General features: G+C 38.3%; 1 protein-coding gene across 1 annotated transcript; it reads right to left on the bottom strand.

The window, feature by feature from the left end:
* Positions 1-583: 583 nt before the first annotated feature.
* Positions 584-1,664, bottom strand: AGTR1 (angiotensin II receptor type 1). Its single transcript, XM_054386184.1, has one exon. It carries the CDS (start codon positions 1,662-1,664, stop codon positions 585-587), a length of 1,080 nt encoding a protein of 359 aa, XP_054242159.1. The 3' UTR covers position 584.
* Between the last annotated feature and the right edge of the window lie 17,056 nt (positions 1,665-18,720).

Genomic DNA, 18,720 nt, shown 5'->3' with positions numbered 1-18,720 from the left:
AATGCCATTTTGAAAATGAAAAATAGTAGCATAAATCAGAATGAGACCAATTTCAAGGACCTTAAATTTCCACTTGAGTTTAAAACTGGGCCTCTATATATAGCATGTATTTGAAAATATATTATAAATATGTCATTTAAAAAAACCCAAAACTTAACACAATCAATGTAGCTCCACCTTCTTGAATAAAAATGGGAATAGCTTTTGTATGCACAAAACAGGTCCTTCATAATTCATCTAATTTATACAAGCTTTTCCTTTAAAAAGACTTCTGAAGTTAGAGGAGTTTTTCTCTACCCTTCTTTTGTAGTTCTGAGTGAATGGCAGGATGCTGACAGACTCTGCCACGCCTGTCCACCGGTTATGTTGCTTCCAGTAAAGAAAAACAAAAGGAAAACCAAGCAGGCCTCTTCGCAACATAAAATAAAAGGCCACTGCTAAAGCTTTACAGCATGATTTTGCTGAAGTGATCTAATGTTTCTGTAATAAGCAGTACGTGGTGATGTTCAGGACTGCAGATGAATTTTGTCATTCTTGCTGCCTCGCTCACAGGGCTGTTAATACAAAGCATGTTGCAAAACGCATCACTCAGCATCGAAAGCCCCAGCGGTCTTTTTAGTGTGCAAGTGTATATTTTCTGGTGGCCGATAGGAGAGGGAGCTCATTTTTGTTGTTAGGCTTGGATGTGCACTGACATTTGGAGGAATGTATTTTATTAGCTGAAGGAAGTATTTTTTAAAGTTTTTTCCAAAAAACACATAGAAGAAAGGATTCAAGCAGTTGTTGAAGTAAGCGATGCAAATAGTGAAGGGCATAGCTGTATCCACAATATCAGTGATCTTGCAGTCTGTTATTACATGCAGTTGAATTAACACATCCAAAAAAGTAAACACTTGATGAGGAATCCAGGAAAAGAAGAAGAAAAATACTATTGCCACAATCATCTTAAAAATATCATCGTTTCTAGTCTTATTTTTTTGAATTTGATATGCCTTCTTCAGGGTCTTCCAAATTAAGGTGTAGCTGGTCAGTATGATCAGAAAAGGAATTAAAAAGCCCAGCAAATTTTTGGATAAGCCCAACCCTACCCGGAGCATTGTGTTGTTGTTGTCGTACCGATAACCGCAGATTGTCATGTTTAAGTTCTCGGCAAAGAATATGTTACGGTGAATGAAGACAGGCAAGCTGGCCACGCCAGCTAGGAGCCAGATGGCAATGCAAGTCCCTCTGGCCACAAACGTGGTGCGCCGAATTCGGGACTTCACCGGATGCACTATGGCCAGGTAGCGATCGATGCTGAGGCACGTGAGGAGGAACACGCTGGCGTACAGGTTGAAACTTATCCCTGCTGATGCTAGCTTACATAAGCAGTTGCCAAAAGGCCACTGGTACTCCATGGCTGTGTAGGCTGCCCAGAGCGGCAGAGTTATTAAAAAACACAAGTCAGCCAGTGCCAGGTTTAGAAGAAAGATGCTGGCTACTGTTTTTAATTTCATGTAGCAGTAAATGACAATAACGACTAAGCTGTTTCCAAATATGCCTATGATAAAGATGATGCTGTAAACAGTTGGAACCATAATGTAGATGTAGCTGTGCCTTCCTGAAACAGGACAGTCCACGTGGATTCTTTTAACAGTTTCTTCAGTAGAGTAATTTGGAATCATCTTGATCTCTTCAGCTGGAACCTAGCGTCAGGGAGAAAATATTCACACCTAGGAGGGGAAAAGAGGAAGGAAATATTATTCATTAGAGGAATTTAATTTTTTCCAATTTCAAATCTCAAGTTTGTCTCTCACATGTCGATGTCTTTGAATTTAAAAACAAGACATCTTCAAGTGTTTTCTCAACCAATTTATATTGTGATACAGACTTTGCAGAATAAAACAGGTAAGAATGTTAGGAGTTGGCTAAACATTGTTAGATTCTTTTTAACAGAAATGAAATCTATCAAGCTTCTTTCAATTAACAAGATTCCAATTTAAAGTAAAACTGCATAGTAAACATATGTCATAAAAATAACAACAGAGAATCAAAGTTACAGATACCCACAAGAGTTCATGAGTTATAGTTATTTTCTTTCCATAAGAAGGTGATATCATAGAATCAAGAAGGCTGGAAGAGACCTCAAAGATCGAGTCCAACCTGTCACCCTAAACCTCATGACTGTCTAAACCATGGCACCAAGTGCCACGTCCAATCCCCTCTTGAACACCTCCAGGGATGGTGACTCCACCACCTCCCTGGGCAGCACATTCCAATGGCCAACCACTCTCTCTGTGAAGAACTTTCTCCTCACCTCCAGCCTAAACCTCCCCTGGTGCAGCTTGAGACTGTGTCCTCTTGTTCTGCTGCTGGTTGCCTGGGAGAAGAGACCAACCCCCTCCTGGCTACAACCTCCCTTCAGGTAGTTGTAGACAGCAATGAGGTCTCCTCTGAGCCTCCTCTTCTCCAGGCTAAACAGTCCCAGTTCCCTCAGCCTCTCCTCACAGGGCTTGTGCTCAAGGCCTCTCCCCAGCCTCGTTGCCCTTCTCTGGACATGCTCCAGCAATTCAACATCTTCCTAAACTGAGGGGCCCAGAACTGGACACAGCACTCAAGGTGTGGCCTAACCAGTGCTGTGTACAGGGGTACAATGACCTCCCTGCTCCTGCTGGCCACACTATGCCTGATGCAGGCCAGGATGCCATTGGCTCTCTTGGCCACCTGGGCACACTGCTGGCTCATGTTCAGCTGCTCTCAACCAGTACCCCCAGGTCCCTTTCCACCTGGCTGCTCTCCAGCCACTCTGACCCCAGCCTGTAGCTCTGCATGGGGTTGTTGTGGCCGAAGTGCAGCACCTGGCACTTGGATTTGTTGAATGCCATCCTGTTGGACTCTGCCCATCTGTCCAGCCTGTCAAGGTCCCTCTGCAGAGCCCTTCTACCTTCTAACAGATCAACATCTGCTCCCAGTTTGGTGTTATCTGCAAATTTACTGATGATGGACTCAATCCCCTCATCCAGATCATCAATAAAGATATTGAACAGGAATATATCTAATAAGCTAAGTGATACCACGCTTAAACACTCTGAATACTAGTTCAGTCTATAAATACAAAGTGTGAAGCATTACAAAAGTGAGTTCAGATTAGGTACTCATTTTGATACATGAATTAGTAGTTTGTTTTTTTTTCCCCTCTACATTAAACCTAATTCTTTGAGACAATTTTTGTATCACAGAGAAAGATGAAAATCCTCACAAAATCTCCTGTTCAGTTGTACTATAAACAGCTTAAGTATTTGAAATTACTTGGTTCCAAGGCAGATGGGGAGCTATGGTATTTAACTGCTAATGAGGAAAAAAAAAAATCATAATCTCTGAAAATCTAGATGGGCTGATTTGTTGCACATTAACTGTAGAAAAGGGTGAAGAAGAGGGTAAAAAGGAGTAAGAGTTCATATTATCTTTTCAGCTACTGACAAAATATGTCTCCAACAGTTGAAGTCGTAGCCTTAGTGCACCAAGGGTAGTTCTGGACTTCTTAAGCATATGGCAATGGTGTGAAATATTTACAGGACACCTGTTTGGTTTGCTGGGGCTTTTGTGTTATGTAAGAATGATTTCCTTATTACCTGTTTCTTAAAGTCATAAATCATTAATATGCTGTGACTATGATGATAAATTTTCTTTTCAGAGTCTAAAAAGTGTCCTCTCAAAAAAAAGGTATTAAAAAAAAAAAAGATAGTTGTTATTGCAGAGTAGTGTTTATTGTTGTCTGCAGGATCCTGACAAGTGTCAGCTAAACCCAACTCGTGCTGCCTCCAATTCAGACTAAGTGAAATATATTTGCTTTGCAAAAACCAAGTGATCAAAGAAAGCCTTATAATTGTATGCCGCTTTTATACAGAAAACTATACACACCTTAAGACCCTGGGCAGGACGGGTACGCTGAGAAAGAAAAGTTGTCAGTCATTATAGAAACACAGGCTATGCTGCTACAGAGGTGGTTGTTCATTATTTGTGTTGTTGGGAGATAATCCTGATGGATTTCCTTTTTAATAGAGTACTGAGGTATAGATATGTCTCAGCAAAGTCAACACAGGAAGTCTGAAGCAGAGCCAGAAAATGATCCCAGAATATGGGTTGCAGGCAGCATCTTGTGAGGTCACCCTTTGGTTCTCAAATTATTAGCTTTTAAAGTACTTTATATTTCTCTCCCTTAGCTCATGTTCTATTATATGTTTGAATTAATAAACTGATTCATTTCCATAAAGCTAGCAGGGTAATTCCAGTAATTCTATCAAGTTTGGGATACCTAGTGAAATGCAACTAAAAAAAAGCCTCCTTCGGTATGCACAATGTGACACCTCCCAGTGTCTCCTGATTCATTCTGTGACTTAGTCTTGTTGCCTCAGGTGGTATAGATACCTCGAAATGACATCAGCTACTTTTGCCATGTGTAAAAGTTATAAAATCAAGCAAATATAGCTGACAAAAAGAAATGCACATCATTCTGATCACTTGTGGAACTGGAATACCTCCTGAGCAAACCTTGCTGGCCTTTACTGTGCTAAACCTAGAATACCTGGTATCCATAGGAGAGGAAGAGCCAAAAGTAAATGATTTTAAGAAAAATGTACTTATTTCTTCATTGTGAATGTGCCCAATAACTGATAGGTTGTGCGACATCAAGGTCTGACAATATTTGCCCTGTCCTAGCTACATGCTAGTGCTGTGTGGTCTATTCATTATCATAGCTTTTGCTCACTCATATATCCACTGAGATTGAAGTCCAGAATTTAGCAGTAAGAAACTGTAGTGAAGTATTGAAGAAAACCACCACTGCAGGTTAGCCTTGCCGTAAAATAGATCAGGGCCCAGTTAAGGCTGAAGGAGACTTTTCTCTGTGACTAGATGAACCAGTTGGTGGTTAATTGGTGCATCGGGCTCTGTGTGTACTGACTGGTAGATTCAGTGGCTAAGGCAAATGTAGCTGATGGTGAATATTCACCCTTTGATGGGATTGTTTCTGTGCAGCAGTAGATGTCAAGACACCATTCTCACAGTCACTTTACCCGCTCCAGTGCTGTGTGTTCTGATGTGTTAATTTCTGTTTTGCCTTTCTCACCCATATGGTGGTCTGTACTTTTTCAATACCAAGAGTTGCTTTAGTTGATGTAACTAATAGCATATGTACTTTCAAGAAACTATAATAATGATTATATCACGTTGTCAGGAAATGTGTTAAATAATTTGTTGGAAAACTTGCATCTGGCCCTCTAAGGTATTGAATTCCCTGAACTTATTTTGGAGTGCTTGGGGAAGTAAAAAAAGTAGGAAAAAAAGTCCCATGAAAATTGGGAATTTGGTCAAGAATAGCAGGATTATTATTAATCCCTGTAAGACTGTAACCCTTCTGGATTTAAAGATTTTGGTGTAACACTGATGTCAGAATTGTACAAAAGATGTTTGGTATGTTACCCATTTTAAATTATACTAAGAAATTACAATCAATAAATCCACCACTACATTCAATAAATTAAAAAGAAGCAGAAATGCATAATGTGGTTGCTTTTGGGTAAATAAATACAGATTGCCATATGTATATCCAAGCCCAGTCTGAATGTTGCTATGAGATTGTACCTTCAGAGAGTCTTACGTCTGAAGTACACTGAGGAAGGCAATGTTAATCCCAAGAGCAGCTTTTATACCTTAGAAACTCCAAAGTTCCAGAGGTAGCCTTAGGTATACCTGCTGCCTTGAGGACACCTGTAGCTAGAGAGCATTAGGGAAAGCTTCAGTACAGAAGAGAGCAATTTGTTTTGGAGCACATGGGGTCTGTAGCAGCACTGAGTGGTGAGGCAGAGCAGCCATGGTGGTGTGAACTCCCTACAGACAGTGATTTCTTGTCTGTACCAGTGTTGGTTTTGCTGTTATTCTCATTTGCTTGTCCCAGGATCCTGGTTATATACATTTTATATGAAGCAGATTGTTTAAAAATGTTACAGGAATAGATGGCTGGTACAGCTTCTGTTTCCAGAGCAGGTTAAAGCACTGTCCAGTTAAATGCAAGTATTGAAATTGTGCACCTTGATAATCCCATTTAAAGCATCTCAAATGACCTGAGCTAACGTAATGGTGATCGAATCATTTTAAGGCTGATACAGAAGGAGATTTTTCTAAGAGTATTGAATTGATGTGACTGTGAATGCTGTGGCAGTATCAATCTCAAAGCAAATTATCTGGTGAGCAGCAAACCCCTGTTGTATGTTGCAGTCCTGTTTGACCTTTAATCTTTTCTAATTACAATGATTATAAGTCACTGATAATGAAACGCTTCAGACTGCTCTACCAACTACTATTTACCACTCCGTTCACTGCCTCTGTTGGGTGAACAGGCATCCTAATTAAACTGCCTGTGGAAACAGAAAGGAACTCTGAGCCCGTGCAAAGTAAACAACACTGTGCTTACTGCAAGATAAGATAGCAGTGACTGTGGCTGTTTGTGAGAACTTCATCAGCTATAAATAGGTAAGCAGGTGTCACAAGTCAGATTTTAAAGAGAAATGTGATTTTTGATATTTACTTTGACAAAGACTAAATAAATGCATGCAGACCAACTATGCCACAGTTCAGCCACTTCACCATTAGGTAATTCTTTGTTTTTTTTTTTTTTTCTTACGATGGTAGGTGGATTATTTGCCCCCTCCACTTTTTTTTTTTTTTTACAAATGAGGAGATAGTCCCCAGTCAAAGAGGATGATGCATTCTATTTTAGTATAGAATTATTGCATGGGAAGAAGAAAAGATGAAATATGCTTGGAACAATACGTTCAATATATTAGCTATGTTTATTTCTTTCTGGCAGCACAAGCAGCCTTTTTTTTTTTTAATTTAAACTAGTTTACCTTTTTGTGGGTTCTTTGTGCATTCGCCTCCCAAGAATTTAAGTTGGTCTGCTTTGTTTGTGCTAGTTCTACACAACTGAAACATACACTGCCTGTGATCATTTTAGGATCTGATTCTTCTGTAACATCAGAACTCTGCTTATTACCTATTACTGAACTGCTTATTACCTATTTTATGCTAGCACAGGACCAGTGATTGCTGTAAATGCAAATTGTTAGGTACCCTGACTTTTGCTGTGAAAACTTTTGTATTTATTTCCTCCAGCATACTTCAAAAGAGTCTGTGCTGTGTATGAGCTTACTCTGAAAAGAATGAACATCTGTTTTCATAGACTGCTTTCACTGATTTTTCACTTCCCAAGTATCTTTTAACTCAGTTTCAGTAACAAAATTTATGTATGAAAAAGATAGATAAGAAGATTCCCCCCCCCCCCCCCCCGGAAATATCAATGTTTACGGAATGACTGAACAGTAGAATGAGAGGCATGTGTTTTTTTGTTTGTTGTTTTTTATTTTGAATGGGGGGGGAACATAAAGGAAAGTAACAGAGTGAAGCATTTAAATTGCTTTGAAGTTTGACTCGTATTTCGACCACTAGAGGTCTGTATTTCCTACTTGAAAAATAAAAGAATTGCTGTATTATAGTCAAGTGCCATCACTTTTCAAAATAGCCACTTTCTTCAAGATTATTAAGGATTCAAACACAAGGCAAAATACCTATCATTGAACTTTTGCATGTATGTGAAGGATTTTAGTATCTTCTTGCTTATTTCTACTTTCCTATATTCTGGTACTCATTCTTGGTTTTACCCTTCAGTCTAATTATCACACTTTTAAGTCGTGGAAAAAGAGCCTCCTATTTTAATTCTTCGATGACATAAGCAACTTTAACTCTTCTAAGGTTTTTGAGTCAGATTTAAGAATAATATTATTCAAGGGAAACTAGAAGTATAGTTTACTCTAAAATTACAGATGGAAAGATTGTGACATTAAAGATTATCTTTAAAAGATTATCTTAAAAACATGTATGTTATAAACCATACAACTTGTTCCAGGTAAGTATTCTTGAAATGAATTCTAGGTCATTCTAGGTTGACTTGACCCAAACATGTATCTTCCTCTTTGGAGGAAGACATTTTTATTGTTGAAAGTGCCACTTCAGAAATAACCCTTTTTATTAAAGACTTTTAAGGGTTTGGGAGGTTTTTTTTTTTTGTGGATTGAAAAGCAGCATGTTTTTGGTTAGCCAAATGGTGATTGATTTATTTATTTATTTTCAGTCCACAAGTGCTGTATGCATTTCATGAATTGTAAACAATTTCACAATTTGAAAATGTAAGCATCTTTGATGCTTTTTAGCTCCATCACCTCCGCCAAGCCTCTTTTACTACTACACCTGGGTTTGTCATTACCCCTTTGAACAGCGTCAGCGTATGATGCGATGGTAGTTTCAAATCACTTATTTCCCTAATAAGGACTAATAGATGGAGAAGAAAGGTTGTTGGTGTTATGCTGACATTTGTTTGATTGAAACTATTAGACAAAAAAGTAGAACAAAAAAGTTAGTGTTAACTGTACTGCCTTGTGCCAGATATGCAGAAACAATCAGTGTCTTGTCCTTCATTTGCATCGAATGGGTTATACAGTGTCAGTGTAGCTCTATGCATTTAAGGGATGCTTGGGTACAATATATGATGTTTATATCTTGAAGCTGCTAAAAACAGGAGCATTTAGGGTGAATTGAAGTGATATCTAGAGATAGAAAACTAGCAAGTAGCTGACTAGATTTAACACAGAGAAGAAAACAATTGTTTGGGGATCTGGCAAAAATTGGTTTAAATGAAAGACCGCCTTTAAAACACTAATTTGTGAGGCTATGGAGTGATGAATAAAATCTTCCAAGTAATTTTTGGGATCATTCAATGTTTAATAATATTACAATATAATATGTGATGAACATTTCACATGCTGTTTTTAGCAGCCTGCAGTGTAATAATGTCACAGTTATAATTCTGGCAGTTGCAGCAGCAGTGAAAACTTAAGACTATTTTTTTTGCATGTACTGTCATAGTACTCAGAGTCCAAAAACACTGGAAATATTTCTTCATGCTGTTTAGCTCTTTGGCCAAAATTAACTCTAACAGTTCTCTTCTCATGCATGTGGTTTTCTCCCCAGAAATTGGGAAATCCTGATATACATATTTCCATAAAATTGCACTTGCAGATGTTAGTGCCAAAGAGAAGGATTGCTCAACTTCACTAGAGTTTCTCAATCTCATGAAAATGTAGTGATTTAGAGCATGTTAGCATAGCAATGATTAAGGGCTGTGGGGTTTGTTGGTACAAAATTTTGCTGACTGATTGATCCACAGAGCACTCATTATAGTTAGCCAGAAGTCTTTCAGCTGAGAGGAAGTTTCAGTATTTAAGTTTCATTTTCCAGATCCTGGAAACCTAGGTTTAGGTTTAAAAGTAAACATTGTTTTCTGGAAGGTTTTTAATCTATAGACACATAACTTTATTTTTTCTCCTGCTAAGGGGAGGAAAAACATACTTGGGTTCAATAAATACAGAACTTAACTCCAAAACCCTGAAGAATTCCCTGTTCTCATCATGCAGTGTGTTTATCTAATCTCTTGGGGAAGACAGTGAGGTAAAGGTTTTAGACACCACTGGTCCTAGCTTGGCAGTGTACCTGATACTCCAAATATCTTAGATTTTTCTGTATAATTTTCTGGTCTCTTTTCCACATTTATCCATTAGAGAATTCTTTGCTCTTTCTTTGGCCAAGGCTGCCCAAATGTGTTAAACTCTGGTGTAGTATGTTTTAGGTATTATATATCCTGATGAATATAAAATGATCTGCACAGCTGTAACTTAAAATAGAAATATATTTCCATCTTAAAACTTCTAAATCACTACTTCTGAAACTAAGCATCAAAACACTAAGCTTCACAAAAGATAACGTCTGAAAGGTTAATCTCCATATGGCATCTCCTTGTCTCAGTCCCCGTTGCTCTGTCTTGGCAGGAATGGAGATCATGTTTTTCTTCTCTAGGTTATTAAACCTATAGCTGAATTAGTTTTTAAATACAAAAAAAACCCCAAAAAATATATTTAACTGTTATAGCAGGAGGCAGTTCTTTTTGTTTATATCAAAGTAAAGAATTGTCTCCTCTGAAAGAGGCTGAAGACACTTAAGCATATTAAGACTTTGAAATGAGTATGTTAATCACAGTATCAGAGTATATCAGAGGTTGGAAGGGACCTCAAGAGATCATCAGGTCCAACCCCCTACCAGAGCAGGATCACTTAGGGTAGTCCACACAGGAATGCATCCAGGTGGGTTTTGAAACTCTCCAGAGAAGGAGACTCCACAACCCCTCTGGGGAGCCTGTTCCAGTGCTCTGTCACCCTCACTGTAAAGAAGTTTCTCCTCATGTTGAGGTGAAATCTTCTGTGTTCTAGTTTGAACCCATTGTTCCTTGTCTTATCACTGTGAACCACCCAAAAGAGCTTGGCCCCCTCCACTTGACACTCACCCCTCATATTTATACACATTGATGAGAACAACTTCCCTAGCCCTGCTGGACACACCTTTCTGGATACATCCCAGGATTCCATTGGCTCTCTTGGCCACAAGAGCACATTGTTATTCCATGGAGAACTTGCTGTCCACCAGCACTCCAAGGTCTTTCTCTGTGGAGCTGCTTTCCAGCAGGGCAGCCTCTAACCTGTCCTGATGCCTGTTGTTATTTCTCCCCAGATGTAGCACCCTGCATTTGTCCTTATTAAACTTCATGAGGTTTGCCTGCACCCAGCTCTCAGCTTGTCCAGGTCACACTGGATGGCTGCACAGCCTGAGGGGTGTCAGCCAACCCCCCCCAGTTTTGTATCCTCAGGAACTTGCTGAGGGTGCTCTCAATCCCCTTATTCAGGTTGTTGATAAAGATATTGAACAAAACTGGACCCAGTACCGATCCCTGGGGGACACCACTTGCCACAGGCCTCCAAGATGACTCTGTGCCACTGATCCACCTCACTGACCAACCATCTATGCCACATCTCCTGAGCTTTTCTATGAGGATGTTACGGGAGACTGTATCAAAAGCTTTACTGAAGTCAAGATATATGACATCCACTGCTCTTCCCTCATCTACCCACTTGGTCACCACTTAATGGTGATAATCAATCCAGCATGGATTTTTGCACCTCTGTTCTAGACATTAGCTTTAACAAAATAGGAAGATCAGTGCTATCCTAGGAGATAAAAATGATCTCTAATCAGCAGGCAAACCTGAAGTCTGCTTATTTGGGACATGTCATCTCCTCTTCATATTGGTAACAATGCTGCTTAGATGCTGGGGGGTGGTGGTGGTGGAATCTATTTCAGATCAAGGTAGAACTGTAATTTCTAGGGGTTTTTAGCCTTGAAATGAAAAGATCTTTGAAGGGCAACAGAACATAGGTACTATTTTATTACGAATGTACAGCTTACTGCACATTCATAACTTTAGATTTGATGCCTGGTTCTGTAGTACCTTCAGGGTATTTCTAAGTACACGAAAGAGTCAATAGTTAAGAAGAATTAAGCCATCAGGTCCCAGAACGAATAAAAGTGAGATTAGTTTGAGCTGTGAAAGGTTACATGCTGCACAGTTACTTTCTCTGAGTGATAGTAAACAAATGGATTAACACATTTCCTTTATTGCAGCTGGAATTGCCTATATAAAATATAGTGTGCCCCATGTGATCATTTTTAATAAGAGACAGAAATCAAATTTAGGTTTGTTAAGTGCGAGAGAAATAATTTGATGGATTTTAAGTTTCTGTTCTGATAGCTTAGTTCCGTGGAACAAGAATTTTCAAGTAGTATTTTATACAACTACACAGGGGTGTACACAAATGTGTATGCATCCTACACAAATGCTGCTTCTGGATACCTAACTACACACCTAAAATTTCTACTGGCACTGTTGTTTCTGTATGGAGTTCTGCTGCGAACTCCTCCAACCTGAGGAGCAAGGGAAAGTACATACATTTTGGGCTTGATCCAGACCTATTAATTATATTTATATTTTATACTTAAAAGCTTGTGGAAAGGCAGGAGAGTTAAAAAAAAAAAAAAGCTTATTGAAATAAAAAGCACTGCTGAAAGCCTTTATCATGCCCTCTTCTAGCAGAACAGAGATATAACTCATGAGGTATCTTACCTCCATTCAGAATGTACACAAAATCACAAATTCACTTACTGAATATTTAATATAATTATTAATTTATCTTTAAGGTTATACAGTCTTCCTTCTTGAAGCTTGTGGGTACTTCTGTATATGAAAATAACAACAACTATGGTTATTCACTCTTGCAGGAGAAACATTGTGTCACATTACTGTGATTTCAAGCATGTAGAGCTTAATGAGGGGTTACAAGATGTTTTCTGTGCTGTTTTGAGTACATTTGGTCTCTGGTAATTCTTATTTCTTGCTGGAATGAATGTCTTTGTGCATCTACCACTGAAAGAGTTCTTGGGGTTTTTTTATCCAGATCATCTTGGTATTAGTCAGTGGTCCAGTAGAAGGTACCTATCACCTGGAGAATAGCCTTTTTGGGGGGAATAAAGATTACTTCCACGAACTGGTACAAATGCAGGACAGAGCTGTTCTCTTCTACTGCTGCTCAAGAAAGGATGCACAATTCTTAGACAATTAGCTTGTTGCTTTGCTGGTTTCTAACAACATCTGATTTTAAAGGTCATCGTTTCAGTGCTGTATGCAACTTGGAGGTCTCAATTGTGCCAAGAATTGCTGAGACCAGAACTGGCTCTGACAGGAAAAAAACACTACTGCCACATAAAGATCCTTTCCAGAGCTGAGGGTCTTTAGGTTTTTAATGCCATTTTGAAACACAAAGTTTTCTGCCCCCACTGGAGAAAGAATGATTGAACTCCTCATGAGGTCACTACAGACAAGGGGAGGCAAATCCTGGAAACCTCTCATATAGATTTAGGTGTTGTTTGAGTAGTGATTTTTTTTCAAGGAAGCATGATGCTGAGGACACAAGCAATGAGCAACTCTGAAAAATAACGTTCCTGCTACTTCTCTGGTAGAAGAAACTGCCTTTCTGTACTTCCTTGTAAAAGAGTAAGAAAGATGCCATAAGAGAGTTTACATACATAGATTTGCTCCAATTTGTGCAGTAAATCAGTAACATGCAGAAACATCCTGCTGTGTGTGAGGCCTTACCTGTACATTAATCCTCAGAGGAACATTTTATTGTCATTAAGCTAAATCACTAGGGTGGAGCCATGACATACCTAAGAGCTCTCTATAGGTTTAATCCACAATCCCTTCTGCAGGATGTGCTTTTTTTATTTTTACTCCCCACAAAAACACAAGGCAAGTGTAAATGAATTAATAACAAGTTTTCAGAATGCATTGTTCAGAGTCACGCAGTTATCTTTATCTTTAACAGTAGCTAATCTGTCAGAAAGTGTGAGAGAAAAGAGATATTTAAAATTCTCTGCTTCTACTCCAGAAACAGAGAGACCGCTATTAAACAGAGGTGTTCTACTTTCTAACCTACTGGAAATTAGTCAAGTTGGTTGAGAGTATATTACATTACCCCATTATTATCTAAAACCCCCAGATCTCCAACATGCATTCCTGTCATAGCTATCATCAGTGTGGAAATGACTGATCGAAGCTTTTGCTCTGAGTAATGAAAGCGTTAACTGTAAAACAAGCACAGATGCAGCATGTCTAGGTGGACAAAGAAATATCAGTATCACCAAAATATCTGCAATGTCAACTAAACCAACTAATGAGGAAGTTCTATCACTATACTTCCAATACCATGGCTAATGATTTCCACGTAACATCCCAATAGTCAAAGTGTTACGACTGGGGCAAACAGACACATTAAACATTTTTTTCCTTCCATTTTTTTTTTCTTGACCTCATGCTGAAAATAGCGTTTGTCTTACAGGGGTAGCAAAGGCAAACGTATTGTGAATTTCTGTGCAAAGAAATGAATGTAAGATTTCAACACCTTTGTTCAGAGGAAGTGTTGTTTTCTATGTGTCATAATTCAGCAATACGTAATCGGGTATGTTCACTGTGTGTTTGACTGAGACAGTTCATTACTTTTCTTTTATATAATTAATTTAGGTATCCTTACAGTGGGAAAATATCACACAATGGCAATAAGCCTCAGAAAAGACCTTTTTTTTTTTTTCTTTTTCCCCCTTGAATGAGAATGTTAGGAGCAGCCTGAAGGGAAAAGTTAAAGATTAAAAGCAAAGGATCAGCATGGAAGCTTCTTAATGAATACCTTATTAGGGTCAGAAAAAGGGAACCAAAGGCAGAATGGAAAGAAAACAGTATGAGTAACTGGTAAAGTAAAAGAGACTTTATTCAGACTTAAAAAAAAAAATCTTTTAAAAGGGTAATGCAGCTAAGCACAAGAGAAGCTAGTATCATTGTTAACTGTTAGTAAGTATTAACATGGAAAACAGAGGCTGAATTGTGCTTTCATTTGCACAAAACTCCTGTGCAGATCATTATGAGGACTAGAAGAGAATTTGAGTAGCCAAATATAAAGATAAGTAATGTATCTGTAATTTTTGTGTGAGTTAACTGGACTAGTGAGGTGCTAAGAGTCAGTCAATGAGAACAAAAGGTCAAATACAGACATCTGAATTCAGTTCAGTGTGGCAGGTATTGTCACCCATGAAAAAAACAAGATACTGCAATCCCTCGTACTTTGGAGGGCAACACAATTGGTAGAATGATACCAAAACAGATGTTCTGCCAAATTTGCAATTTTTTTCCTGGGTTGGTTTTAGTTTTTTGATTGTTGTGTTTGGTGTGTGTTTTTATTGGTGGTTTTTTGTTTGGTTGCTTTACTTAAGGGATAAGAAAATTATCAATTGAGCTGAGCAAATGTTTGGATGTGTGGCTGTCCTGTACTGACATGAGGTTTTTGATGGTTTCTTTAAAACCATTGAGCAGCATCATAAAATATATTTGAAAGCAAACTATTTTTAAGCCCTTTCCTCTGAAGTGCTTTTTAGGAAGCACTACTATTTTACCTGAAATAAAGCCAAGCCTTATCTGAGAAAAAGATGACCTGTAATTGTCTTACCATGGTAAGCTGCTAATAACAAAGCCAAAAGGATATAGACAGATATAGACAGAAACCTAGTTTCCAACTGCAGAGACAGTTGTACTTTGAAAACACAGGTTCATTCCTGCTCCATGCTTTCTCCTTCTGACTGCTGTACATTAGTAAAAAACCTGAGGCAGGAGGAAATCCTGAGCAACCTTAAGTAGTAGCAGACTACCCCTTGGACTCAATCTGTCTTGTAGGCATGGGAAAAGGAAAATTGTGTCACTTTTTTAGGCTAGGGTAACAAGAATGAGTAGAGAAAAGAGAACAAATGAAAACCAATAGGAGTTTGCAAAGAAAAAGATGAAGCAGTGATATACATCCTATAAAAATGGACTGGAAAGGGCCTGTATGATTCCTCAAACAAGTTTAGGCTGCATCTGTGTATGTTATGGACTCTCTGGTTCAAGCAAAGGGTCTGGCCAGGCTCTGCTGATGCTAAAGTAGAGTTAAATGGAGTATAACTGCCAACATAACATTTTTTAGGGAAGTCAACTAGTGCGTTTTTCTCCCTTGCATAAGTCCCCCAACATAGAAGTACAGCTGTTCAGTGGATTTCTGGAATGTTTTAGTATTTGCATGGGCCCCTCTGAGCTAAAAATGCTGAGGCACAGTACTCTTGTACTCAGTGTATCCCTCTCAGTTTTCAGAAAACTGAGGAGACTCAGGAATGCTGTTTTGTTTTCTATTTTTGTTTTTATACTTCATCTGCTGAATATTAGATGTCACTAGCCAATGATCGGTCAGTAACTGACAAACTTGTATGACCTAGAAGTAAAGAAAGGGAAGGGTGAGTTAGCTGAAGTTAGGTGTTTGCTTAAATCATTCGTTGTTCTGACCATAACTGTAATTGTAGCTTTCAGCTCAAGCAGTGAAATGCTGTCTTAAATATTGACCTTGTCCAAATTCAGATATTGCTGGTTACCTTTTGCTGTAGCCTACTTTTTGTCTTGTCTTCAATCACGCCACTCACTGATGCATTGCCAATCTGATCTCACTTTCCTGCTGTGAGGTCGTCTTCAGTTATTACCCATTTTCTGTGCCTGGAAGAGAAATGCTACTCAGCTACAATGAAAGGAGATAAACACCACAAATGGTAACCAAGCATTCTAGCAAGCATTGTTATATAGTGGATACCTGGACAGTTTTGCTACCAAACAAAGACCAAATGGAATGAAAATTGCAAAAGACATCTCACAGCCCAGAATCTGTAGTTCTTTCAGATGATGGTGCAACAGAGAATGTTAACAGCATGCCATTTGGAGCTTGGTATTTTCCTACCCTTAGTTGCAATTCACTTGAAAGCTCAAAGTAATCTTAGTATAATCAATCATTTATCTGAAGATAAGGCCATAAATGATTAGAATAGCTGGTCCATTTCATACATGTTTTGTCTCAAACAATCCTAGCTGTTAGGACTTAATAGTCAAGATAACCTCTCTGTTTGTTACAGCTGAGGTAAAAATAACAAGTACATCTATCAGAACTTTCCTTGTTTGACTGATTTGTTAAATTCCCTAAAATGTTAAAAAATTATACAGATTATTCCAGGTACATCTGTTAATTTTTTTTTCCAAAGGGTCAATTTTAGAAGGTAGTACGGAACATGGCATGAGTGCTCTGAGTACAGTGAGTGTCCATTGGTGAAAGTGATCTTAAGAGACAAATTTGTTGATGGAAAGGGAGCTAAAAAAAAGATTGTGGTTAGCAAAAGCTTACTGGCTTGCTTTTCTCTGTGGGGTTTTCAGGACTGGAAGGAGACAGAAAATAATACTGTCATTAGTAACTTTCTGTGTAATAGCAGCTGTATAGAAGAAAAGAGCTCTGCTGGAGCCTTTCTGGTCTTCAGGCTGCAGGATGTGGACCTCACGCATGAGGTCTATATACTTTCAAGCTCTAAGAATAAATTACGCTGCCATCTACTCCAACTCTCTGATGTATTTGAACTTGCCTTGTGTATGCATGCCAAAATTTTAAGTTTATATAAAATTTTAAATCCAAATAAGTAGCTGAGGTTAAATTCTCAGCAATAGGAACCTGTTTATTCCTGTTAGCATGCTGGAAACTAAACCTACAATAGTTAAAAAAAACAAAATAAGTCTTCCCTCTATTTTCCCTTTGCTTTGGAAGTGATCCATGTTTTTTCTAAGCAGGCAGAGGCTGCCTTCTTAAAAATACCATAGTCTCTCTTAGGACAAACTGTCCAATAATCAGAACTGCTATCCAAGAATACTGTGAAACCATTTGTTAACATATGGTAGAACACAACATTTGTGTTGCTGCACGTGTGATTGTATTGCTACATGACTGAAACGGAAACATGAGGCACAAACTTCATAAGCTAGCTAAAGCTTGAAAATGGAAACAAGATTAGCCAAAGGCTAGAGATTTAGCTAAACATGCAATGGAACATGCAAGTAGACTGACATGGGCCTGTCATGGCTGTGATATACCCTTACTATAAATCTTACCATGCCTGCAACTCTGAAATGGGTTCTGAGATTATACCTCTTTCTGGAGAGAGATAATTATTGGGTTGCCAGTATCACTGTCAGAAACAGGTGAGGGGTTTATTTTGCTTTGCTGTCCACCCTTTTCCATTTGGTCATTTTCTCTGGCATATCTAATATACTGCCCAAGCAGATCTATTCATGTGCCAATGAATAACACATTTCTCCAACTCTGCTGTAGGTATAAAACATCCAAATTAAATTCTAGTCTATTTCAGCTTTTATTGAGGTGTCTCCTGGATGATTACCATTACATTCAACTAAATTTAAAAAAAAGGCATATTATTAACTGTGTAATGTGAGTCATGGCATAGTATTTGATTAACATAATGCATAAATACCCAAGTTCTCTATCCAAGTCAAGACAGAACATGACCTTTATTGAAGTCACCAAGGCAGAAAAAGAGGAATACAGATAGATACATACAAGCCACTCAGTAACAGTTGATGAGATGCCCTAAAATTTGCACAATGCTAGCCACAGAAGAGATTATGAATATTCCTGGTGGCACTAGTTTCTTCTGAAGCTCCAGAAGGCAGTGAAAAAAGGAGAGGTAATGAGCAAATGGAAGTAATCTGTGACTTAAAAATATTCAATGAATGTTATACTTCTGCATAAACAAGCATTTAACTAGGACAGTGTAATGGGAGTTTGTAGGTCGTGTAATTTTAAGTTACCATATTAATTACTGAAGCTGTATTAAGGAATCATAGGTAGTGCCAGAGGAAAGGACTAGATAAATGTATCCCTTTAACAAACACAGAGGATAAAATTACCACAGTACAGAAAACTTAAAGAGCATAGGATAATACAATGAGTGCCCATTATCTGAAATAAAATTTGTAATGGGAATTAACTCTGACACATACAACCATGTCTGCAAACACAATCCATATGTTTCCACAGAATTATTCTAAGAAGTGTAAATAAATCACCATGTTTGCATTCTGCATCTGCCTACATTTTTATAGTACAAAGAGCAAAAAGAAATGGGATACATTTTCAGATATATAATACAGTTAAAGATAATATTAGTCATCCAGCAGTTAACACAAATACAAGCCATACATCTTCCTGTTCTAAGTGGATTGTAAAAACTGGGTTGTGGAGTCGTAATCGTTTTAGATTGAAAAGCAGCACACGCCTCACTTCTGCA

Source organism: Indicator indicator, chromosome 13 (genome assembly GCF_027791375.1).
Source record: "Indicator indicator isolate 239-I01 chromosome 13, UM_Iind_1.1, whole genome shotgun sequence".
Classification (NCBI taxonomy): Eukaryota; Metazoa; Chordata; class Aves; order Piciformes; family Indicatoridae; genus Indicator; species Indicator indicator.
The sequence above is the reverse complement of the archived record's forward strand: the minus strand, read 5'-3'. Positions and strand labels throughout refer to the sequence as shown.